Source organism: Diabrotica undecimpunctata, chromosome 7 (assembly GCF_040954645.1).
Source record: "Diabrotica undecimpunctata isolate CICGRU chromosome 7, icDiaUnde3, whole genome shotgun sequence".
Classification (NCBI taxonomy): Eukaryota; Metazoa; Arthropoda; class Insecta; order Coleoptera; family Chrysomelidae; genus Diabrotica; species Diabrotica undecimpunctata.
The window spans coordinates 123047654-123075642 of record NC_092809.1 but is presented as its reverse complement, the minus strand read 5'-3'; the positions used below and the strand labels follow the sequence as shown (position 1 = coordinate 123075642).

General features: G+C 33.8%; 1 protein-coding gene across 6 annotated transcripts in view; it reads left to right on the top strand.

Moving 5' to 3' along the window:
* Positions 1–27989, top strand: part of Gbs-76A (Glycogen binding subunit 76A) — a 127784-nt gene that overhangs the window by 71286 nt on the left and 28509 nt on the right. For 5 of the 6 annotated variants that reach the window (XR_011951442.1, XM_072538105.1, XM_072538107.1 and 2 more), the window contains exon 2: positions 23286–23524. Coding sequence is in view for 5 of the 6 variants with exons in the window: in XM_072538105.1 (XP_072394206.1) it covers positions 23286–23524 (239 nt within the window). In the remaining variant the exon portion in view is untranslated. The remainder of the gene's footprint in view (positions 1–23285; positions 23525–27989) is intronic. The other variant, XM_072538108.1, reaches the window with a different exon arrangement.

The window sequence follows — 27989 nt, the reverse complement described above, 5'->3', positions numbered from 1 at the left end:
TATTCACTACATCATTACACATCTATTTCTCTACGTGCATTCATAATGCAATATTGAACTTAACTGCAAATTATTGACATTTTTGCATCATCCGTATTACTGACATGCGCGTTGCATAGGAGAAACGCCTTTAGTCATGGACTTGTGGTGTTTCTCTAATACATCGCCAAATCACACCGCTGTAGATAGGCTACGAATGCCTCGTCTGAAGGCGTTTCTTTCCAAAAATGTAAATTTACAGTTTAAAAGTGCATTTTAGTGAAAAGTCGATTTTGGTAAAATTATGACTTACGGGGTTTTTCAAATAAGCGATTCAGTTACTAATCCCCTTTATTATTGTTAGACATATCTGGCGAAATTCTTCGGTTCATCAATGTTGTAAATACATAAGACACTCTTATAATATGGTTCTTTTAGCTAACAGCTACCGTGTTCTCATTCGCATTTTTTTATGAATAATTGTTATTCCATTTATAGTTATTCTATTTATATTACAGACGATATCGTAGCGAGTATGGAAATAACCATATATGCTCGCTAATTAAGCTAAGTTATAATTTACCTGTTAAATAACTAGTCCTGCAGTGCATGTCACATACGAGAGTTCAGTGACTTCATATTTAAATGTACTACTAGATAGTAAGTAAAGTTATGTTAAAGGCTTAACGGTGTCAGTTAAAATAAGCAACGAATTTTAAATGGTTATGTCATTTTCTACTTATATAGAAATTGATAACATAATTAGGGTTCTGTACACAACAATCAGTGTAATATTTACGTTTTAATGATCATATAATATAATACATTTAATCAAATGAAAGTCTGGAAAGGCTCTAAATATATATATTTAGAAAACGAAAAAAACTGTCTCTTGAATTAGTTATTCTTGCTTCAAGTTTTGCGAGTACATAAAAGTTTTAGTTTTATACATTCTTAAAAATAAAAATAATCTTTTTTATGTAACGTAGATATTTATGTATACGAATAAAATTTAATAAAAATAACCAATTACATAAAGTAACACTTTTATTTAAGTATAAATTCAAAGAAAATTGAGTCTTCGTGGCCAGCATAATCATCATTTTTTATGTTAGTGATTGGCCAGAATGCAATATAATAATATAACTTCAGCAGTTCTCGTTCTATATATTTCATTATCTACTTATCATCCTTTATCTTCTTAAAGTTGTCCATCTTTTCTATCGTTTATCATCAATAACTTTGTTCCTTAGTAGCTGACACAGATTTTTGTAGAATAATGGCCACCAGGTTTTTAAAATCTTGAATGTACTTGTAGATATGGTATGTATGGTACAAATATTTATATATTTTTTCTTGAATTCTTTATGGCCTTATTTCACCAGGAACGTCAATAGGATCATATTTTCTGATTAATCTTTTTGCACTTCCAAAATCTCTTGTAAAGTCATCAAGAATTCATTTTTATTCTGCTCTGAACTCCAAACTAAATATGGATGTAGAGACAAATAATTGTAAATTAATAGGTCATTTAAAAAACAAATAAAAATAATATAAGTGTTATCAATAATATAATTTAATAATGTTACTCCACAATTACTAATAAAATTCCAACATTCCAACAAAAGGGACATCTTTTTAGTTTTACCTGAATTTACTTGAGACACTTTAGATGGCATTTGACAATGCCATTTTAATGAATGTTCATTTTAATGAACAACAATTTACTGATTTCCGAAACTAATGTCGTTTAGACTATTTAACAAATTAAATCAACCATTTCTTTTTAAATTCTAACTATGCGATCACAAATCTTAATTTAACAGTTTGTGTAATCTATAATAATATCCATTTTGATGCAGTCTTATGTATCACTGTAGACGTAAATAATAAAACATCTATGTATCTCTAAAAATAGTCACTTGAATATTCACTACCAATTTGTGTTATGGCTTTTAAAATTTATGTGTCTACAATTTTAAATGTAATATTTTGAACGACTGCAAAAAATTATGAACATCCTGGACAAATAATAATTTGGTTCTATAGCTTTTATGTTTTTCCTAAAATGATTAAAACCACAGGCTATGTTATGCTTTTAGAAGTTGTACTAAGCATTATTTAAGCCGGGAAACGGGATTATGAACCTTTCATTATAGTTTCCTTTTAACAGATTGTAGTATAAAATCCGTTTAACTTAAGACTTAACAGATTTAAAAAATATATTGTAAGTATTGACTACGTCTTCTTCTTCTTACGGTGTCTATCCATTACTGATGTCAGAGTTTGGATAGGACAAGTTCTGTCTGACCTCGGAACTCCGGAGGCTGGAGTGCCACAGGAAGCGGTCCTGTCGCCACTACTATACACAATATACACCGCCGATATTCCAAGAACACCTAAAACCTTATTCAGCCTTTATGCCGATGACACAGCGATGATTCATAGAAAATATCGAAGAATGGAGTTTACAATGCAAAATCGCCATAAACTCAAAAAAACAAAAGCATTGCTCTTCAAAAGAGACACCACGAGCCAGAGGAACAACTAATAGTGCAAGGAAACTCCATCGAATGGAAAAGCGAAGCTAAATACCTGGGGATCATAATGGACAAAGGACTCAAATTTACAAATCACGTAGATGATACAATACAAAAAGCAAACATAGCAAAAGCGTCAATAAGAGGACTCTAATGTAACACCACAAAGAAAAAGACAGCTAACGTTTCAAGTAGTTAACGTTTCAAGATACGTCGCCAAACAATTCCTACTCTATATGATGATGGAAACACAAACTTCCAAAACAGCAAATAGTGGAATAAAATAAAAGGTGTCCAGAAAGATAAAATAAACCCTATAGAGAAAAACAAACCCTAGAGAGGGAACAAAATAAAAAATACCAGTAGAGAATAAAACAAACACACCCTAGAGAGAACAAACCCCAGAGAGATAGTAAAAGAAAAAAAAAAAGAGGACAGTTCGTAGCTCTACCAATGCAGACAAGCATAATAACACTCTGTACACATCCTACAAAAAAAATTTACAAGAAATCTAAAAAACGGCTTCTTCCACCAAAAAACACTAACAGAAACTACAAAAACCCGGGTACGTACGCCCTAATTCCTTGAGCACCAAGTCCCCGAACTGGGTGCAGTCCATAGCGGAGGATGAGGGCCAAGCAAGACATTTCAGTTTCGCGAATAAGTCACAAAAGGATAAGAGGAATAATCCGCGTCACACTGGCCTAAATTTAAATCGATTAGGGAACCATGTGGGAGTTCTATTACCTAGGACTCCCACATGAAGAGCATTTGGCTGATAGTTGTGCCTCTATCGCGCATTACGTGTGCTATAGGGGGAAAGGGATGGTCTCTAGCATTGGAGCGAGGTAGAGTGATTCCTGTTTTACACGAGTTAATACACCTCGTTCCAATGAATTGTTACACCCGGACGTAATTCTAAATGGCGAATTTGTCTCACAGGCTGGATTTAATTAAATTACTTGCTTTATTGCCGTTCGGGATGTTGGCGCTTAACACAGCTATCCTTACTTTGCTGACACTATTCTGACTATTTGGAATAGTCCGGTTATGTATATGTTTTCCCAGCTGTAGACCCTTTTCTTAGATTTTGGAGCCAACAAATTCTTCTTCTTCCTGGTCCCGTTTTTCTATGCATCTTCCCCTAAAAAAGATTTGTAAGAAGCCATATATCTGACCATTTCTCATATTATAAGAATTATCCATGAAATTTTTACGATTAATCTTTAATACTACATTCTGAATGTTTCGAGCTTTTATAAAGAAGCGTAAGAAGTTGTCCAAGCTTCTACGCCATACAACAAAGTAGAAAAACATATCATATCAGGATGGAGATTTTGGACCTAAGTGGTAAATCGTAACTTTTTAATATAAATGTCAGTTGTACGAATGCTGATCTTGCCTCTTCTACTCTACGGTATTTTATTTCGATGAAGTAGTTCCATTGGTTGTTTTGTTGGTAACAACGTATCTGTAGCTGTGTATTTGGTTTGTTTTCTTTGTATTAAGATCCAAGATGCACTTTAATAAACCTTTTTCTTATTCTTTGGTCGCTTGTGTGAAGTTATGTTTAGAGTATACGTTAAATAAGAACAGGAACAGCATGCACCCTTGCCTTACTTATCTATTTATTGCGATAGCTTTCGCCAATCTGCCATCCGCTTTATTGTTGGTAATTTATATATAATCAATTACAGATGATTCTTAGATATCTCTCATCTAAGCCCTCTTCCTTCAGGATTGTTATGAACTTATTATGTTTTACTCTATTAAATACATTCTTGTGGTCGACAAAACAAATATATACATCGTAGTTGACATTTTTGCATCTCGTGATAAATTTCTTGGAAGTACTCCTTAAAGAAACAACTTTAGTGGGATTCGGTTCATTGTCAGCCACTGTCAAACACTAGAATGCTGGATGCCTCTTGTCTTTTTTTCAGCTTCATATGTCCTGAAACCAATTAACAGGAGCCTTTTATATACTTAGGTCAAATTATACTGAATCCATGTGAAACACATCTTTTTCATACCTAAATCTTTATCCTAGATTGATTGTATTACAGTTTGTTATATGCTAGGGGACGCCTCGCATATTCTTTAATCCATATTCTTTAATCATGTTTTGCACAACATTCATGTTTATCGGGACCACAACGGATCTTGGTCGACCCTCACATGACGTTCCTCACTGACGGACACATGATCACGATCAAATTCTGCAAACCTATTAGAAACAGTCCTCACTGGTGGTACTTCATTACCAAAAGTTGCAGAAGCGATTCTGTGAATTCTTAAAGTAATTTTTTAAATCATAAAAAATTTACCAATGCAGGCCTTTACTGATGATTTTCATTTTCGTACCAACCTATTTGTCGATTGCTAAGTCGTTACTAGCTTCGCAATAACAAATGTATTGTTCCCACAACCCAGTTTTTTTTATTTTAAACAATAAGAGTATACCTAATCTACAAGATTAATCAGCATTTTTTCTTTAACCTAATTTTCCTAATATTGTTTGTAAACTAGATGTCACCTGGTGGATCCTAGCTTTTTTTGACATGAAATGCCAACTTCTTTGTTATAGCTACACAGCACAGCACTGAATCTGCTTTTCACTAACTGCTCACGTCTTTTTTGTAGCTACAATGCACAACACTAACTAAGCCTTGCACAACTTTAGACATTACACAAGCTCAAACAATTTTGTCCTCTTGAGCCTTCGCATCTGAGGTTGGTTCATAAGAAGCTGAAGTGCTTCATGCTTGGAATGCTTATGGAGCCTCCTTCATGTCTCCTGGCGACTTCCTTAATTTTATTAAGGAAGTCGTCAACTTTTCAGTTTTCTTTTTAACATGCTTGTTCCATTTGAGTTTGACATCTAGATTTAAACCAAGGTATTTCGCTGTTTTCTTATTGGGAACAATGCTGTTGTTTAAGATAATTGGGAGATACTTGATTTTCTTGTTAGTAAAGTTAATATGAACTGACTTCTGTTCATTAAACTTTATACCGCATTTTCGGACCAGTGTTTTATGCCATTAATTGCATTTTGTGGTTTAACCGTAGATTCTTCTATAGTTACTCCCATTGTCAGGACTGCTGTATCATCAGCAAATATGGCTAGTTGGATGTTTTCTCTTTCAAGAATGTCAGATGTATACAAGAGGTATATTACTGGTCCAAGAATACTATCTTGTTGACATCTGCGTTTATTGGCTTTAACTCAGAGTACTCGTTTTCCATTTTAACTCTAAATGTTCGCTGGTGTAGGTATGACTACAATATTTCAACGAGTTGCATAGGAAATATTTTCTTTACCTTCATTAACAGGCTGTCATGCTATACTTTGTCAAATGCTTTTGTTATATTTAGGATTATTGCTGAACAAATTTTATTCCCTTTAAATGCTTTCTCTATATTCGATTGATCTGGTCAACTGTGGAGTGTTTATCCAAATTAGTGCGTCGGAATAATTTTTTTTTGAAAGGTAAAAGAAAGAATTTTTTTTTGCTCAATTATATGGTTCATTCTTGGTAATAGCAATTATTCAAACAGCTTTAAGATTATGGATAGTGAGGAGATTGGACTGTATGATGTGAGTTTATGGTTATCTTGTTATCTTGTTATCTACTTTGGATATCATTATAACCTCAGCAGTTTTCCAAAGGATGGGATTATATCTAAGTCTAAAAGATGCATTTATTAGGGTAGCAAGCTTTACTATGGCTTTTTTAGGTAATTTTTTTAGTATCTCACCACTAATTAGGTCAAACCCAGGCGCTCTTTTTTTATTGATGTTCTTAATTAATTTTTGAACTTCTTTTGTAGTAGTCAATGGTATGCTAATATAATCAATATCTACTCGTCCAACGTCTACATGAGTTTCCCCAGGGTTTGGTTGAAATATGTTTTCTAAATAATCAGCATACACATCCACTTTCTCTTTGGGATTTCTTGCCCATGTTCTGTTTTCTTTTCGTAAAGGAGGTATATGTTGAATTGGCTTATTTATCTTTCTGGTAGTTTTCCAGAGGGAGCAATCGGTGTCTTCATTATCAGTTAGTTTTCTCAGATACTTACTGATTGATTCGTTTTTGATCGTTAGCGATTTCTCTTTTCAGCTGTTGTGTGAGCCTGTTTAACTTAATTTGATTTTATTAATTATTTAATTTTATTTTCAGTTATTTGAGTCCTCTGCCATACCTTCTGAGCGCTTCTTTTTATCTGAATCAACTCTCTTATTTCTTTGGGATAATTGTTTCCTACTGTTTTTCTTTGGATTATGGGTGTGTTGTTCCACGCAGCCTGTTGGATAATTATTATAAATAGCTCAGTTTCTCTTTGCAATTGTTCTCTTGTTTGAATAAATCCATTGAAGTCAATTTTCTCATTCATTTCTGATTGCAAGTTTACCCCGTCCGAAACTTATTGGTCAACGCGGGTTTCACTTCAGTGGTAACAATTTACTCACCAATGGTTAGTTAAATGGGAGAGTGGTCAGATATAAGCTCCTCTACATCCTCTATTTTTATAAAATTTATTGCTACACCTCTGGATAAACACAATCCAGTAACACCATTTGTTAGTCGATTCTAAAAATTTAAACAAGCCTTAGACTACCAGGAAAACATGATGAAAAATTTGGTTTACATACCTTACCTTATTTTTTTACGAGCAATATAAAATTTTTTAAAATATAGAGTTTTTTATTATAAATTTTGTAGTAGTTTTCATAAACAATATTTATTATTTTTAAAAAAAAATCATTGTTAACAAAAATGCATATATAATCATAAAATTATCGTAATTTACTAATGTATTCAAGTACTAATTTAGTTAGACATAGAAAATAAACCTGAATAGTCATGCTTTTTATTTTTAAAATCACGCGGCAAATGTAGTGGGCGTGTGTAGGTAAATATTAGGAGTCGTGTGACAGTTATTGCCCTACTGGGATAATTGCGTTTAAGTTGGTCAGAAATAATTTGGCGACTGATTTCTAATTTTTTAGGTAATTATTATTACAGGTGTGTGACGTATAGAAGAAAGAGATGAGATTATATATCCATATTTTTTAAAAAAGTAGTACGAGATTTTAATCGGATTATCTTATTTGGTGACCAGACATTTTCTTTTCATCAAACACTAGAAATCAAAATATACATTTGTAATATTTTAACTAAAAACTCTAATTCTGAGATGGAGGTATACTTATTATTAATCTCCATGCTTGCACTCCATAAAAGAACATGTACAGTATTATCGAGCCAGCAGTATTCTCGCATTTAGATAATATTACCAAAAGTGTTTCTGTTTTTTACCCTACCCAGTTCCTTTTTATTTATCCACAGTGCAATATATTTAAATACTGTTGTCACCCTTTCTTTCAATTCCCCTCCAATTCCCATCACAACCGGGTCTACAATTTCGGGTCTATCATGGCACGTTTTCTATTTATTGTAATGAAAATAAACGTTATTTACTCTAAAATACAGACTTACTCTTCATAAAAAACGGCCTATAATTATTACTCATTCAAAATGTCTTCTAGAGCTTTCTCGGGAATTCCATCCTGACCCAATAAGTATTGAGTCATTAGACTTTTCACAATTTCTCTGGGACTTTTGCGTATAGATCATGGGACTTCTGCCGTCTCACACTAATAATCTAACCAAAATTTTACATATTGTGTACAAATTCCACACAGTAAGTTGTACGCCATTCTCTTGAAAAATCACTTTAACCATGATTCTTACAATCCTCCAATCACACAAGTTTTCCAACCCGTTGCCTAGATTTGGTAAAGCTAATTTTCTTATGTTATACTGGGACACAAATTGCCTCAAAGCGGTTACAATGCGTTATGTGTTCTGGTAGCTTACACCTTCGGTAAGGAATCTCTTGGGTAAAAAATAAAGGAACCATCGGCAGCCATCTTCTAAACGAACACTTTACCAACTCTAGGCTGCCGATTTTTTAACACCTCTGATTGACCAAAAAAGATATGATACTTGATCATGTTAAGGTCGTGACACAATGAACGATGGACATACGGAATCTGGTCTTTTTTCTTTTTGCATAATTTGACTGAATCGATTTGCTGTTATCAACTAAACAGCAAGTATCTAATTCTTTACTTCTTAAACGAGAAGATTATTAAGAGAAGCTTAAACGAACCAATGCAGAGGAAATAATAAAAATAGAAAATTTAAGAGATTACTCCATAAAATCATTATATCAAAAAAGGCTAGAACAGAAAATACAAATGGAGAATATCGAAAATGAAAGCAATGTAGAGACTAGCTGGAGAAAACTTAAGAAAAATATTCTGGATGCTGCCCGAGAAGCCCTTGGAACGAAAATAATAAACAAAAAGTGGTCAACGAAAACACCATGGTTTACACCAGAGGTTAAACAAAAATGTCACCAAAAAAAGAAAGCTTTCCTAAAATATAAGTCAGAAAAAACGAATGAATCATATGAAGAATATAAAAGAATAAGAACTGAAGCTCATCAAGTGGTAAGAAAAACAAAAACAGATTACTGGGAAAGATTCACAAGACTAGAGATGGATTTCTATGGACGACAGAAACAAGTATGGCGCTTCATAAGACAACAAAGAAGCGAAATGAAAGAACTAGTTGAAATAGAACACATACAAGAGGATACATGCCTTCCTGACAGAAATGTTTAAAAAACAAAACGAAGAACCTTTAGCAGAAACGCCAAATATAACCGAAGGGTAGGAAAAGACCGAAACCTCCCAAAAACGATGTGAAAGAAAGAATAAACAAATTAAAAAACAGAAAGTCACCAGGAGAAGATCAAATATCAAATGAACTCTTAAAATATGGAGGTGATCACCTTGTACAACAACTGCAACTTCTTATTAATAAAATAATCACCACGAACAGAATACCAGAAGAATGGAGGAGAGCGATCATGGTGATGTTCTTCAAAAAAGGAGATAAGAAAGACCCCAATAATTATCGAGCAATAAATCTATTAAATACAACACTCAAATTGACAACAAGAATAATAGCGACAAAAATAAACGAACGAATATCTCTGCAAGAGGAACAGCAAGGATTTCGGACAGGAAGATCATACGCGGATGCAGTTTTTGTAATAAGACAAATAAAAGAAAAGTCCCTGGAATACATTGGAACATTGATAACGACCAAAGCAACGGAAAGGATCTGACAATGACGACCAGGGCGACGAATAGGAATAACGATAGGAAAAAGCACGATGCAAAGGTAAACAAGGATGAGAATAGAAAGAAGATGAAAGATATACCGCAGAAAAAAGGAGAGATAAAAATGGGAACATGGAACGTAAGAAGCATCAATGGAAAAGAGGTAGAACTTGTAGAAGAAATGATCAGACAAAAAATAGAAATATTAGGAATAACGGAAACGAAAATGAAAGGAAGAGGTTTTAAGAGGATACACAAAGGATATTGGTTATTTTGGGTAGGAGCTGATGCAAAGGAGAGAGCAAAAGAAGGCGTAGGGATAATAATTGCACCGAATAGTCTACAATACGTTATAGAAGAAACATATGTTAACCAGAGAATATTATCGCTGAAAATGAAACTGATAGACGAGGAAATATGGACAATAATAACAGCCTACGGAGTAAATGAAGATGCAAAAAAGGAAGAGAAGGATAAATTTTTCGAGGAGCTCCAAATGCAAATTGACAATGGGGAAGAAAATATAATTGTAATGGGAGATCTAAACGGTAGAGTCGGAAATAATAACAACGGAATTGAGGAATGCATGGGAAAAGAAGGAGAAGAAATACTAAACAAAAATGGCGAAAGAATAATAGAAATATGTATGGAGAATAAACTTGTTATAACAAATACAAAATTTAAACATAAAAAAGTACACAAATACACGAGAGTACAAGAAAGTAGAAATGAAAAATCAATCATAGATTACTTTTTGGTAAGTAGCAACAAATGGAAAAGAGTACAAGACACGAAAGTCAAAAGAGGCTCAGAGATTGGCAGTGATCATCATCTAGTAATAATGAGAATGAGAACAGCAAAAGAAAATGAAGAAAAGAGGAGAAAGGTAGTAAAGGAAAAAGTAAAAAGCTACAAATTAAAAGAAGAAAGATATAAGCAGATATTCCAAGAAAAATTAGACAATATTTTGAAAGGTAGGGCAAAAACTGCTAGTATAGAGGAAAAGTGGGAAAATCTCAAGACCAGCTTAATCATAGCTGCTGAGGAAACTTGCGGGAAGACAAAAATAGCAAATAATAGCATGAGGAGAACTGAATGGTGGACGGACGAAATACGAAGGAAAGTAAAGAACAAAAAAGAAAAATGGAAGAGATATCTAAGTACAAAGCGCCCTGAAGATTATGAGGCATATAAAGAAAAAAGAAAAGAGGTTAAAATAGCTGTAAAAGCAGAAAAAGAAAGGTCATGGGAAAAGTTTGGAAAAAAAAATGACAAATAATTATAGAGAAAACCAAAAACTCTTCTATGGCGCATTAAAACAGCTCAGACAAAAGAAAGAACACATGATGCCGAATATAAAAGACAAGAATGGAAAGGTAATAACAGAAGAAAACCAAATAATGGAAAGATGGAGAGAACATTTCAAAGAGCTAACTCATACAGACGTAGACAACATAGTGGAGATACAAGAAATTAATGAAGAACAAAAAGTAGAACCCATAACAACAGAGGAACTAGAAAAGGCAATTGAAAGAGTTAAATTAGGCAAAGCACCAGGCAAGGATGATATCACCCCGGAAATGATAAAATTCATGGGAATAGAGGGAGTGGACAGCATGAAAGAACTAATGAATGATATCATAAAAAGAGCAGAAATACCACAGGACTGGAAGAAAGACATTATACTACCAATACACAAAAAGGGCGACAAGAGAAACTGTAATAATTACCGAGGTATTACTATATCAAGTATTCCTGGGAAGGTATTCGCAAGAATAATAGAAACAAGAATAAAAACCCAAATAGAACCAACTATGGAAGATACACAATGTGGATTCAGGAAGGACAGAAGCACGCAAGACCACATATTCACAATAAGACAAATAAGTGAGAAAGTAATCAATAAAAATAGAGAAATACATATATGCTTTATTGATCTGGAAAAGGCGTTTGACAGAATACAAAGAAAGGACGTATGGAGGACATTAAAGGAAAGAGGAGTTGACAGGATAACAATTGATGTAATAAAGGATATGTACAATAATAATACAAATACGGTGAGAACCAACAACGAGGAATCCGAAGAATTTACTACAAGTCAAGGCCTCAAACAGGGATGCGTGTTGAGCCCACTGCTGTTCTCAGTGGTACTGGATACAGCAATAAAGAAAGCCAAGAGAAGAATAAGAAAACTAATATTAGGATACTGGCAAATGAAACAGACTCAACTATCAGAGCTTCTATTCGCAGACGACATGGTTTTGATAGCAGAAAACAGAGAAGACCTTCAGAACAACCTTGAAATCCTAGAAGAAGAACTGTCAAACATAAATATGAAAATAAATACAGAGAAAACAAAAACAATGATAATTTCAAATAAGAGAAAGACACACGCAATACAATTAAACGGAAAACAACTAGAACAAGTGGAACATTTTAAATACCTAGGAGCAATAATTGAATCAAACGGTAAACAAGACATGGAAATAAATGAGAGAATGGAACGAACAGGAAGCTTATTTAACACTATGAAAACAACATTTTTGGGAAAAAAAGAAATACCGGAGAAGGTAAAAACGGCAGTCGTTAAATCAGTAGTTAGACCTACAATCATGTATAATAGCGAGTCATGGACATTGACTGGGAGACAAAAATCTCGAGTCAATGCTATGGAAATGAGGTTCCTGAGGAAAATAGCAAACAGAAAGAGGACAGACAAAATACGAAACGAAACAATCAGACAAAACCTAAAACTAGAACCAATAAACGAAAAAATAGTAGAGGGGCAACTAAGATGGTTCGGACACGTGTGTAGAATGTCGAATGAAAGATTAACAAAACGAGTGTTTGAAACGAGAATGCAAGGGAAAAACAAACGAGGAAGACCAAGAGTTAGGTGGGTAGACGAAATCAGAAAAGAAGTTGAGAAGAAAGGATTGACATGGGAAAGTGCACGAAATCTAACACAAGACCGGATAGCATGGAGACAACAGTGCAAATCTTAACCCCACCAGCCTTACACCTAACGGTAGAAAGGCTTAGGACTAAGTAAGTAAGTAAGTACATAGCTATGGTAAGATGTAAAGGAAAACTATCGCAACCTATCAAATATGAAACTGGCATTAGACAAGGAGATTCGCTGAGCCCATTAATATTTAATATGATAATGGATGAAATCATAAAGAAAGTTAAAAAAAGAAGAGGATATAGAATGGGAGAAAAGGAAATAAGGATAATATGCTACGCCGACGACGCCATAATAACAGCCGAAAATAAAGATGACCTACAAAGATTAATTAAAGAATTCGAAGATATGGCGCTCATATACAACATGGAGATCTCAACAGAGAAAACTAAAACGATAGTGATATTAGCGGAACCGAGACGATGTAAACTAGTCGTAAATAAGAAAATATTAGAACAAGTGATACTGAATACTGAACAAGGACACTGAATACTTGGGAATAAAACTGTCAAGCTACGAAAAAGTGGAAGAAGTTGTACAAAAACAACAAGTGAACATGGCAAACAGAGCAGCAGGATGTCTCAACAACATAATCTGGAGAAACAAATGCCTCACAACGGAAATATAAATCAACAATAAGACCGATAATGACGTACACAGCGGAAACAAGAGCAGATACGGCGAAAACACAAAGATTACTGGAAACAACAGAAATGAAAGTCTTGCGAAAAATAACAAACCAAACTCTAAGAGACAGAGTAAGAAGTGGAATGGAATCAACACATCGAAAGAATGACAGAAAATAGTACGAATAACAAGAGACAAATCGCCAAATGGAAGAAGATCATTGGAACGACTGAGGAAAAGATGGTCAGATAACGTCAATTGAGGTTAAAAACCGAAGTAAAACAGGCATTAAGCCTATTTATAAAGTAGGAAGAAGAAGAAGAAGAAGAAGAAGAGAAGATTATTGAAGAATTTGACAAGAACATCAATCTAGCTTCGACCCGTGATTGTTTTCTTGTTAAGACATTGTTTTTTAGTAAATAATTAAAACAAACTTGGTTAATTCTTCATTATAAATAGTTAACAGCGACAATTTTTCTAATTTTGTTAAATAACATTTTTTTTAATACTGAGTTAAGATAAAAGCAACATTTGCATATCGACAAATTTTTTAAATTTTAAATGTATGTACGATGTCTTTTACATGCAATCTGCCTTGCTCATTTTTATGTAATATGAAGATTTGTAATTTTAATTGATCTTTACCTTCCTCCCTTTTCTTTCCTTTCCGTTCCTTTCCTCTCTTACTGAATTTTCTTGCTCATGAATAATCACTTATTTTTTTAATTTTCAACAATGATATTTTTATATATGCAATACAGTAAATTTTTGAAACGAGTTACGTTTGTTTTTAACTCTTTTTGGGCGTATGTACGTTGTTAATTTTTGATTATTTTTTCTTTTAAACCGAGTTCAAAATCTGATATTAAAAACTTCTTTTAAATATTGGTTTTATTCGATTTGACAAAAGTTTCCCAAGCAGTTTCTAGATTAGTGAAAGAAAAGCCAAATAACTATCTTTAATTTCTTTGGATTGAACAAGTTCTGATTTTCATTGTCATATAAATAAGTAGATAAATATTTTTGTATATAATTGACAATACAATAAAAAGATGCGCCAACGATTCTTGTAGGAGTGCGAAAATAAGCATATACTTGAAATAAAAATACTTGCCAGTTTAACAAATACGCAATTCTCTAAATTTAGAATTCAATTCAAAGCATTCATCTTAGTCTTTAAGTAAAAATATTTCGGATTTTACAGTTCTGGCAGGAGAAATTTTATCAGTTCACTATTTCAACAAATTGCAACTCGTCTTTTAGCACCTGTTTCTACTCAGGTACTAAGAAACATAAATTCTAATTCAATTTAAAGGTTAGAATTCTAACAAAATGCATTTATCTTTGCAAGAATAATTTAAAAGTATGAGTATGTGCGAGGCAATAAAGCAATAACCATACCAATTAGGAAATTTTGTGAACTAAAGTGATGATGTCGAAATGAAAATTGCCTTGCCGAACAAGGAAAATGCATTTTCCGAAAAGAATTTCGAAGTGATGAAAAATGAAAAAATTTTAATTCAGAAATAATTGAAGGAAGTGATCACTTCTCATCAGTGTTTAGACCGTATGAAGCGCAATCCATCGGGCTTTTGGCGTCGATTGGTAGTCCTTGTTAAAACCATGATCCACTATTACAGACCAAAGAACATAATGAAGGAACGACAATGAACTGAAGCAGGCAAAAGTTTTCCGAAGCTGCCAAGATGTGCTCAATAGGTCGGAATGGTTATGGCCACTGTATTATTGCGAAGGAATAATTTAAATAAATATCTAAATAACCTCAACAGAGAGAGAGAGAAAGAGAGAGAGAGAGAGAATTCAGAGCATTCTATAAGAAAGTTAATATCGACACAACAGAAAAGAATTCAAGGCAACCACAAAACAATGCAGAAGTCAAAATGGCGACCTATTAATAACAGGGAAAGATGTATTGAATATATGTGTAGAATACTTTAACCAGGCACTTAATATAGAGGTTGAAAAAGAAAACCTGAAAGACGAAAGAGTAGAATAGATAATCTCGGAATAGATAATCTCTAAGCTGAACTAAATAAAGAAGGTGGCCATGATACCATAATGGCATTACAGCAGCTTATAAAAGAAATATGGACACAAAAATCGCTCCCCAATGATTAGAATATTGGAATATTTTGCACCGTACACAAACAGTGAGATATGTTTAAATTCTCTAACCACAGAGGAATTACGCTTCTAAATGCAGCTTATAAAATATTTTCGACAGTACTATGTCATCGTATGGCACCATATGGAGAACGGATAGTAGGAAAATACCAGGCTGGTTTCAGAGGTGGTAAGTCGACAATTCATCAGATTGCAACCATGAAACAAATTTTGAAAAAACACTGGAATATGGGATTGATACTCATCATATATTTATAGACTATAAAGCAACATATGACTCTGTGAATAATAGAGAAATGTTCAAAGCAAGTAAAGAGCTAGGAATACCAAATCACTTGGTAAATTTAACAAAACGGAAAACGCTGTACAAGAGGCGTATGTAGCATTAAAAGAATCAGCTACAAAAATGGGTTTAATAATCAACACCAACAGAGTGAAGTATATGAAAATAAGTACGCAACCACAAATACTACGACCAATTAGAAAACGACGTCATCGAAGCAAAGAACGAATTTGTATATCTGGGAGCGCTCCTTAACACTAAAAATAATACTACCGCAGAGATAAAAAGCAGAATTTGCACGGCCAACAGATGCTATTTTGGGCTCAATCTCCTCCTTAAATGCACAATTATATCGAGAAATACAAAAATAACCCTCTACAACACAATAATACGCTCAGTCCTAACATATGGTTCAGAGACCTGGACTCTAACAAAAAATAATGAAAACATGTTAGCATGTTTCGAAAGAAAAGTACTAAGGCGAATTTATGGAGCAGTAAATGACAATGGAGTGTGGAGAAGACAATACAACTTCGAACTTTATAGAATATACCAGGAACCTGATATCGTAAAACATATTAAGATAGGACGTCTGAGGTGGATAGGGCATGTAATGTGGACGGAACAAAATGACCCAGCTCGAAAAACGCTTCTTGATAAACCCATGGGTCAGAGAAAAAAAGGAAGACCTAGAACAAGGTTCCTTGATAATATCGATGAAGACATCGATAAAGAGATATGGGAATACGTGCTTGGCGGAGAAAGGCGATGGGTAGGGATGACTGGAGAGAAGTTCTTGAGGAGGCTAGGACCCAGCTAGGGTTGTAAAGCCAGAATGATGATGATGAAAGGAATAATTTTAATTAACTTTTTTGACGACATAAATTTAGAAACAGTAAGCGAATACATCTACCTGGGACAGATAATGAAAGTTAACAAAGAAAATCAAACTGCCGAAATTACCAGAAGAATAAGGTTAGCATGGGCAGGATTTGGAAAACTGAGTTGGATCTTGAAAAGCATTAAAATAGAACAATATTTAAAAACCAGAATTTACGATCAGTGTATCCTCCCTATACCCACGTATGGTTCACAGACGTGGACACTCACCAAGTCTAATATGGATAAAATAGTAAAAGCACAAAGAGCGATGGAAAGATCAATGGTTGGGGTGAGACTTATAGACAAAAAACAAACAAATGGATTAGAAGCAAAACCAAAGTAAAAAACACAGGAGAACATGCTGCCAAATTAAAATTGAGCTTCGTAGGACACAATGCCCGACTAAAGGATAAAAGATGGAACCACGAAATACAACAATAGAGACCATGGTTAGGAAAGAGAAGCAGAGAAAGGCCACAAATGAGATAGGCTGATTAAGCTGCTTAAGAAGGGACACAACTGGAAGCAAGTGGCGCAAAATAGAAAATACTGGATTGATTTGGGGAAGGCCTATGTGCAAAGTTGGATTGTTTAAGGCTGAAGAAGAAGAGCTTTCTTGAAAAAGGTAAAACTAAGAATAAATGATATTATTGGAAAAATTTAAGCAGAAAATCAGTAAGAAACAACCCCATATGCAAAAGAAAAAAGTGTTGTTTCTTCTTTCCAAGACAATAAACTAACTCATACGAGCTTTACGACAATTCATCAGAAATTTATGAGTTGGGCTTCTAATGGCTTTCTCATCCTGCTTTTTGTCCTGGTCTAGCCCTCTCTGATTATTATTTTTGTCCAAATCTTAAGAGAGGAATTTTAAATAAATAATTCAGCTCAAACGAAGAGATAATCACCACACAAGCACCTGTTTTGCAAAGCTTCCAGTATCGTTTTATTCGGACGACATAAAGAAGTTGGAAAATCACTGGATCCGTTATATTACGCTAAGCCTTAAAGGAGATTACTTATATCAAATAAAATAAAAGGATTTTCTGGAAAACCATGTTTTTTATTTCAAAGGAAGTTAGTTGTTATCAGATCACCTGTGATTTCTATATTTTTATCAGCTATGTTATAATAAAAAATGCATCTATTTTTATCCATCTTGTATAACAATGTACATGGGAGGCAACTAATTTGATATCTGAATATGAGGTAGCAGCCCATGCTAAATTGTAAAAGGGAAAAAAAGTTTTTTATCCAATGACTGCATTTTTTTGATGTTTAACAATATCCAGTGAGCAAAGCCTTTAAAATATCTTTAAATCTACGATAAACATTTTTTAATTGTATATACGCCATACCCGTCTTTCTAGTTTTTGACATTGTTTAACTTATAAACGATTTGAATACGTTGTAAGTTTTATTTTTACATCACCATTTTGTTTACTATCTTAAAATACCTCACTTCATAAATCTTTTATCGTTGACACAACATTTAAAAGTATCTAAATGTTTATTTTTAAATCGTTTTAGAAAAAGACAAGGCATTTATCATTAAAACAATTTAATAATGGTTGAACTGACCAGTATAATCTTCTAGGTTAGGTCATTTTTGCTGTTAATGGAGTGAAAAGTCGATATCATTTATTATTTTTCACATTTGAAGTCAACAGTGGAATATGCCACAGATTGTTGGTTGCTAATAAGCACTTAATTAGTCCACGATTTATAATAAATCTTTGCTTATCTATATACCAAATATTTTAATTTGCGTAATCTATATAATTAATTTGATTTTTCTTTACAATTTAGAAAAAGAAATCAATTATTTTGTATACAAAGTGTAAGGCGTACTTGCCACTTCCTTTTATTTATAGTTCCTTCCTGCAGAAAGTGGTAGACTTTTCGTATAGGAAGCGTATCATTAAAAAACTATATTTGATTTGGAAATGCACGATATGCCAGAAGATTACAATATTCTTTATACGAAAACAGCTAAAGTAAAACAGAACGATTTCCGAAGTGGAAATTGAAACGTCAATAAACGTATTTTAACCTTTAATTGTGGCTTATTCCCATTTAAATAGTAGTTAAGCTGAAGTAGAAAGATTCAATTCTGTTCATACTTGATACTTTTAGTGTCCACAATTCTGCTCCATACAAAAGTACAGACTAAATATAGCACTTGACAATTCGTTGTCAGTTCTAAACTGAGATGATAATTGCAAAGAAATGTCTTCATTTTCATAAAAGTAATTTTAGTTATTGCTATTCTGCGATTTATTTTTATGATTGGATCTAGTTGGTCCGTTATGACAGTTCCCAAATATGTAATTTTGTGAACTTTTTCAACTAGGACTCCATTTAACTGAAGCTCTGTATCTGGATGTGGGCTACGACTAAAGACTAAAAATTTGCTTTTGTCTGAGTTTATTTTAATATCCATTTCCTTTTCTACTTGCGTTTGCCTGCTATTTTTACTTGCATGATATCTTGTAGCAACCTATATTTGGGACCTCTCATTACATGTCCGAAATTTTCCAGCTTTCTCTGCTTGATGCTTTTTATGATCTCAGTAGTCTTGCTGAGACGTTCTAGTATTGTAGAGTTTCGAATCTTCTCCACCCAGAAAACTTTTAAAATGCTTCTATAGCACCACATTTCAAAAGCCTCAAGGCGATTTAGATCGATTTTATTCACAGTCCAGGACTTGACACCATAAAGTAAGACCGAGAACACGTAGCAGCGAAGTAGGCGGATCTTCAATGCCAATTTTAGGTCTCTGTTACATAACACCTTGGACATCCTTCTAAAAGCCGCTCTAGCCTGTTCTATCCTAGAACTAATTTCGCCGTGACTTTCTGCGTTACAATTTAATTGCTGTCCAAGTTAAATGATTTTATCAACTTGCTCAAGTTTGGTATTATTTACATAAATAGACGGTTTTATATGCTTTTGTTTACTTATTACGAGTATTTTGGTTTTCCGTATGTTCAGATCCAGACCTGCCTCCCTAAAACTCTCAACGACAGTATCAAGTAGTGTTTGCAGATCTTCTTGACTAGAAGCTAGGAGTACTGTATCGTCCGCATATCGCAAATTATTGATGACTTCACCGTTCACAAGTATTCCTTCTTGTTTTTCAGAAAGTGCTATTCTAACGATGGTAACTATGAAGCAGAAGTTCGGAGACCTATTGGTATTTCAAAAAATGCGATGAGTCGCCTAACTAAAGTATGGAAAGACAGATCTGTCTCTCAAAATATCAAGATGAGACTAGTGAATGCCCTTGTATTCCCAACATTTCTATACGGGGCAGAGACTACGGGCATTCTTCGCAGACGCAAGCGCCAAAAAATTTATGCCTTTGAGATGTGGTGCTGGAGAAGAATGCTGCGCATACATTGAACAGCTCATAGGACAAATGTTTCCATTTTAAACCAACTCGAGATTAAAAAAAGGCTGTTCTACAATTTGTCTGTAACTATACAGAGATTAATTGTTTCTGGTAACGTTCCGGGGAGAAGATCAAGAGGACAATCACCAACTAGATGATCCAACCAAATTAATTTAGCTGGAAACTCATTCTGTGAAGCTCTCAGAGCAGCTGAAGATAAAGACAAATGGAGAAAAAATTAGAAAAATAAATATAGAATTTATAAGCGTTTTTTCTCCGTTTTTTCATTCAAAACATGTAATACTTCTTGCAGCAGTCTTTTAAAGAACGGGTTTGAAGCTATTATATGTCCTTTTCTACATCTGATATACTAAAATATAAACGCACATTTTGCGTATGTCGCTTGTTTCGGTCACGTTCTCATTTTTAGGAGCGACAGTTCACTTGGTGTCTCGATCTTGAATATAGATCGCTTGTTACTGTCGCTTGTTGCGAAATGTTACCTTTAGCTACATAGCGTACACCCATTACACGCCATGCATTGTCCCACAGGTCTCGAATGTAAACGTAGGAATATGATTTGCCGGAATCGGTTTGGGAAGAACATCCCAAACGTTTAAGGACCATCTTGTTTGACTCTTCGTAATTATGTGGCACGGATTTATTGTGGAGTAATAGTGGTAAGTACGTGTTAACAAACAGCTGTCAGAAGAAATTGAAATTAAATGTGGAGAGAGACAGGTATTATTGTCGCCAATTCTTTTTAATGCCTAGTCCGAACAGATCGTAAAAAACGCTCTTGAGGGCGAAATAGCTGGAATAAAGGTAAATGGAGTTCCCATTAACAACATTAGATATGCGAACGACACTGAGATCTTAGCCGAAAATATTGAAAATCTGCAGAGACTAGTGACCAGAATAGCGGAGTATGGAAAAGAGTATGGTCTAACAATGAATGTCAATAAGATGAAATTTATGAGAATATCGAAAACTCAAAGAAATAACGAGAATCTTCTAATAAACGGAACCAACGTCGAACAAGTGGACAAATATGCATATCTGGGAACAATGATTAACTCCACAAATGATTACATTCCGGAGATCAAAATCAGAATAGAAAAGTCTAGAGCAAATTTCAACAAAATGAGAAGAGTGCTATGTACAAGGGATTTAAAATTGGAACTCAGAGTAAGGTTGGTGAGGTGCTATGTTTTTTCGACTGTATTTTATGAAATGGAATCTTGGATCTTGAATGCGACATCAATGAAAAAACTGTAATAATTTGAGCTGTGGGTGTATAGAAGAATTCTGAAAATATCGTGGACAGAACACGTCACAAACAAAGAGATTCTGAGAAGGATGAATAAAGAAATAGAAATTTTAAATACAATTAAAACAAGAAAATTGGAGTATCTCGGACATATTACACGTGGAGAGAAATACATCTTGCTCCAACTGATTATGCAGGTAAAGATCCAAGGAACGAGAAGCATAGGGAGGCGTAGAATGTCATGGCTGCGCAACTTGAGAGAGTGGTACGGATGTACATCAAGTGAACTTTTCAGTGCAGCCGTCTCAAAAGTCCGAATAGCTATGATGATTGCCGACCTCTGCCGCGGAGATCGTACTTGAAGAAGAAGAATAGTGATAGCATTTCTAAAAAACATTACTTGGACTGCTTGGCTTTTGACACCTTCAATTATGCCTTGGAGAATTATAGACAACGTTATGAGTAACAGGGACAAGTTGCTTACCAGATTTGTTTAATAGCATTATGGAAATTGGACAGCAATTGTGTTTGGCAACACTGTATAATTAAGTCATCGATAAGTTTCTCCGAGAAACTTTTATGAAACGTCTATAAATTTGTTACAGAAGAGATTTAATTTATATTTATTCACACGATTCAAATAAACACCGATAAATTCGATAAAATTGCTGGTAAATATTATGGAGACATCGTCTATAAGTCAATTTTGCAAGTATCTACAATTACAGATTGATTATTGTTATCATCTAACTGTTACCAATTTTCAACAATTCATTATTCATTTAAATATAAACAATTAACTATCAGAACATAACAACAAACTACAATGGCAATGATTTCTGTATTTATTCTACAAGTAAATAGAATATAGTGTTGTCATTAATACTGTTGTAGTGTACATTTTCTTAAACATCAATAGTGAGCAGTTTTAGTGAAAAGTTTGCATTTGAAAGCAGTACAGTGATTTAGAAAGTGGTTATAGTTTGAAATAGAGTTAAATATTTAATAGGCTTATTCAAGTAATCTTTTAATTTATGTGAATTAAAAATCTGAAATTCTTTTCCCACGCATGAATTTTTTGAGATGTGATCGGAATGCAGAGCGAGCTAAATCTAGCAAATTGAGTGGATGTTTCAACCATTTGTACTTAATTCACTGATTTTCGATGTGATTTGTGGACTTGTATTATTGTCTTCAAACCTTGTACTGTCACTTATAAATTAATTAACTTATTATTATATTATTTTAATTAATTAAACGTGAGCAGTCCTTATACACTTTTAATAATCATTTACGAATTTATTTCAGTGCTACACGTTCACACATGTTCATCAAATAGTAGTACCAGGTTATTAAAAACAATAAATCGGCAAAATTGAAAGCGCCATCTCTTGTTGAACGATAAAACTGATTGAAGATCAATTCTTGATCAAATGCTCCAAATTAACTTAGATCAACTTTATATCAATATATTTAGATCATCTTCATCATCATGTTTACTTCAATAAAACTTTATGTGCTATGTGGTGTCAGAGATTTTTCAATTATATTGTTGGAAGTCAACCTTCATTTTTGGTAAAACAAATTTGTATTTGCCATTTTATATTTTAAATCGTAAATAAAATTCCGAAAATAGCTTCCAGTAGGTCGAACAAAAACTTATTTTACAATTTTTATTAATCTTCCAAAACAAACATTTCTATTATATCTTGCCGTATTGCTCATCCGTAGGTTGGTCAGATAGATTAACGTATTCTAGTTTAAGTAGCAGATTTATTATGAATTTTAAACTACTATGCTGCCTTTTTGTTATTCTATCTCGGGTCAGGGCTCAAATCATCGCCGAGAAATCACTTGACAGTGAAGCTAATGTGAGTCGGCGCCTGACCCGCTTGGCTATCTGACCGACCAAAGTAAGATCAGAAGAACATAAAAATAAATTTTTAGAGCATAAATATGTGTTATTAAAATATATTTGAGATACATATTTTTGTTTCAGAAGACCTGCCGACTCCATGACGTCAGAAGGAGAAAGGTGTGGGGGATTAGGATCTTTTTTGGCGATGTCTTGCAGGGGAAGGGCGGAAGCCTTCGCCAGGAGGTTGCACACCAAACTCAGATCTTTGGGCTCCCAGGATGAAAACGGCTCGGCTGATGAGAGCAGCTGGTTGGCAGCTCACGAAAATCCTATTACCATATCACAACCTGCTCATTCGGCCAACGCTGAACAGTTTTTAGGTAAGCGACATTGAATTCGTGGTTATTTTTTTGTTTTTTAATTAAAAATTTATCCTTGTTAACCTCGTCAATTATAGAGGCATCACCCTAGTTCGTAGCATATAAAGTATTGTCCAACGTATTATACAGAAGATTGATCCCCTATGCTGAACAAATAGTTGGGAACTACCAGTGCGGTTTCCGACCCAATAAATCAACAACGGATCAACTCTTTACAGTCAGGCAGATTCTTGAGAAAACGCTTGAGTTCGGAGTCGACACTCACCACATATTCGTGGATTTCAAAGCCGCATACGACTCAGTCAACAGATAAAAACTTCTATAGGCTATGGTGGAATTTCAATTTCCGCTTCATCTTGTTCAACTAACGGAACTTACACTTACAGCGTAAAGAATGTAGTCAGAATCCAAAACGACTTTTCAAGATTCTTCCATTGTAAAAATGGACTGAGACAGGGAGATGGACTGTCGTGTCTCTTATTTAACCTCACTAGAAAAAGTATTTCGAGAGTGCCATATTAATACGAATCGCACCATCTTTAATAAATCTGTACAAGTGGTCGGATATGCAGATGACACAGACATTATTGCTAGGTCCACAGAATCTCTGATCGAAGCATTTCGATCACTAAGGGCGTCTGCACTGAAAATGGGATTAAAAATAAACGCACAGAAAACCAAGTATATGTATTGTACTAGATCAGGCAACCAGATACCTAGACTATAAATTGATGATCTGGAACTGGAAGTTGTGGACACCTTCGTCTACCTGGGCTCGCTGCTGACCAAAGACAACAATGTCAGCGAAGAAATTAAAAGAAGAATAGTGCTTGCCAAAGAGTGATACTATAGCTTGAGGAAAAAGATGGCCTCAAAACTACTCAGAAAAATTAAAGTTACCATATATAAAACACTAATAAGGCTACTGTTAACATACGGGTCAGAAACGTGGTCACTTACACAGAACGACCAAGAATTGCTTAAACGTTTCGAGAGAAAAATTCTTAGGAAAATATATGGAGGAGTCCAAGAACAGGGTTTGTGGCGTAAGCGCTACAACTTTGAGTTATACAAAAGTTTTGGGGAACCTGACGTTGTAAAATGTATTAAATTAGCATGCCTTCGATGGATAGGACCAGTGGGAAGACGAGCCAGAGGAAGACCAAAATTTAGGTATCAAGATAACATAGAGGATGATCTAAAATCCATCGGAGTTAAAATATGGAGAAAAGTTGCCAGAAACAGGGACGAATGGAAGATTTTTCTGAAGAAGGCTTTGGCTCATAACGAGCTGAAATGCCACTGATGATGATGACCTCGTCAATAACTTCCTCTTTACTAGATGTTACAAATTCTAACAATAGATAAAATAATGTAGTTGAATTTTAGTATAAACTTTAACAAGGAAAATCAAACCACACGAAAAATCGAATCAGATTGGCCTTGAGACACAATAATATTATATACTGAAAGATAAAAGAGTCATTGTGCTAACAAACATAAATAAAAACTGATAATAAACATATGACGCAAATAAATTGTGTGAGATCATAAAAAAAATAGAGTATTCTGTAAAAATGCTAGGGAAACAAAAAGTATCCTTTTAGTAGCTCTAAAGCAATTGATGGCGGCAATATTTAACATTCCATAAAATATTATTTCAGTGGTAGAAAAATCCAAATATTATTGCCTATGCCCTTAACCCAAAAACATGCCCTGAGATGTAAAAGTTGCCTTAACGGAATACTTTCAATTAAACACATACACCAGAGAAAACACTCTACAAAAAGGATACCAATATATTAGGCAGTTGGAGAAGAAAAGCAGGAAAAAAAAAACTGATAGTAGAAGAGAACGTTTCGATTAAGACAGTCTAAAGCAACTATACAGGGTAGAATAAATGTATACAGGGTAGAAACCAGTTATGGAATTAAATTGCTTGTGTACTTATTTCAAAACAAAACGCTGAGACCCGCCCACTTTTAAATATAAATGTGCGCTTGTTAAACATAAACTTATACATAATGAGTCATGCAAGTCTATAAGTCCATAATTGTTATTTTTAACGAAACGCCCTGTATATTTTAAAATTTTTAAAAGCTTCTTAACAACCTTATCTCAACGAACTTTATCATGTATTGTCTATTATGAACAGTGCAGGGTGAAATTTTGAAATTATACAGTGTGGAAACCACTTATGGGATAAAATTATTTGATTCTAGCATAGTCCATCATCTTTATTTTTAATGAAATACCCTTTATATTTTTATGCTTTCAAAATCTCCTTAACAATATTATATTAACGAACTTTAATATTGGAGTCTCTATTATGAATAATACAAGGAGAAATAATAGTATTTTGTTTATATTAGCTAAATAGAAACATCACTTTTCTAAACTGATTATCAATATATTGAGTGTTTTATTTTATTGACGAAAATATACATAATTTCATTTTCATCTTGTATTATTCATGATAAACCTTCGGCATTATAGTTCGTTGAGATTTAATTATTAAGGAGCTTTTAAAATTTTAAAAATATACATCTTATATTTTCTTAAAATTAAAGATGATGAACTATGTTAAACTTATGTGAATCACCCTGCACATTCAAGTCATTTTATATTTAAAATAGCACATTTGAATTTAAAGTTGACGAGTCCCAGCGTTCTTTTTTATTTTTAAAAATAAGGACACAAACAATTTTATTCCATAAGTGGTTTCCACACTGTGTAATTTCAAAATGTCACCCTGTATTAACTACAATAGACCCTACATGATATATAATCCATTCTAGACTTGCGTGACTCACCCAGTATTTTTAGTCATGTTGAAAAAGCGATCATTTGTACTCAACGGATCTCGGCGTTTTTTGTAATTTTTTAAAATATGGACACAAATAATTTTGTTCCATAAGTGGTTTCCACACTGTATATGAGATGTCATTGAATTAGTGCCAGCTGATTAATATTAAAATCTTATCGGCAAATTGTACAAATGGGTAACCGCACTCACAGAATTGGGATCAATATTTCTTCACATGACTTACAGAAGATAAGCCACACTTTGTAATTGATAATAAACACAACAATATTACAACAATCTCTAAATAATACTATATAAGAAAAAAGATCTTAATGTAAACATTTCCTGCTGGTTGTGTATAGGTTTTTTTAGGGTAATGAGTATTACCCTAAACCTATTAGTATTATATATTTTTGTTGAGTAATTTCTTGTATTTTGTATTTTATTGCACTTCTTCTTGCAGTGACCTATCAGCAAAATCTTATTTAGGGGTTGGATATGGACTGAAGCTAGGATAATGGTTTCTCATGTATGTTATTAGGAGATAAAACAACGCTCGCATAGGCAGGGACGCATCCCTGAAGTAGATCTATCACCTATCGGCATCATAGAGTATCTACTCGCTATCATCTTTGCCAATCGTAATAAGTTGAAGGATATGATATTTTTCGTTTCGTATTATATGATCGAAGTATGAAGTTTCTTTGTTTTGCCGTTAAAAGAAGTTGTTGTTGAAAAATCCTTTGAAAGACTGCATAATTGGTGATATGATGTATCCACAATATTAGGTAGTCTCTGGTAAGGTTCAAACTTCAACGCCATATAAAAAATTGAAAACGCAGCACCTGAGTAGACGCAATCTAATACGTATATTAAGTGGCAAGTTACACAACATATTCCTCATTTTGTTAAATGTTGGATTCTAATACCGATTTCAAGCGAGATGTACAAAAAAGGGTGTACATATGTGAAATTATTAATATAATTTCAGTATATGAGGACTGTATTAAATAGGGCTGATTTAAAATAACAAGGAAAGGTAGTAAAGGGTGATGCAGATAATAGTTAAATCAAGTTTATAAAAAGTCTTACCAATACTACTGTTTCATACACACTCGCAGTATTTATAGGCTTTCACTTGCGGTTGTTCCTCGTATGGGGGAGCTGTCTTTACCGGTTATCAAAGAAAGAGAGAGAAAAAGAATGTCTGTTACTAACGGCAGTCAACAACTCAACAGTCGAGAGAGTGAGGACGTCTGTTGCTAGCGAAAGTTAACAGTTAAGAGAGTGCGTCTGTTGCTAACGATAGTCAACAGCCAAGAGAGAGTCCTTTTCGTTTGCTATTTTAAAACTGTCTGTATTTCTAAAGAAGTGACGTTGAAGTTAGGGTAGGAAGGGTTGGGAATAGGATATTTTAAAATTAAGGTAGATAATGATAGGAATTAATACAGCGAAAAATGATATGGTTTTTTGCATGTCAAAAATTGAACACGAGTAATCCTAACCTTCATTCAGGTTGCAGCTGAAATATGTGAAATTCTAAACTTTTGCTAGTATCTTATCGCTTAAAAACAATTGATGGTAAATGGTATGATTTTTGCCGATGGTTATTACCTTGGTTTTGCCGATGTTAAGACGCATACTATACTGTCTGCTAAG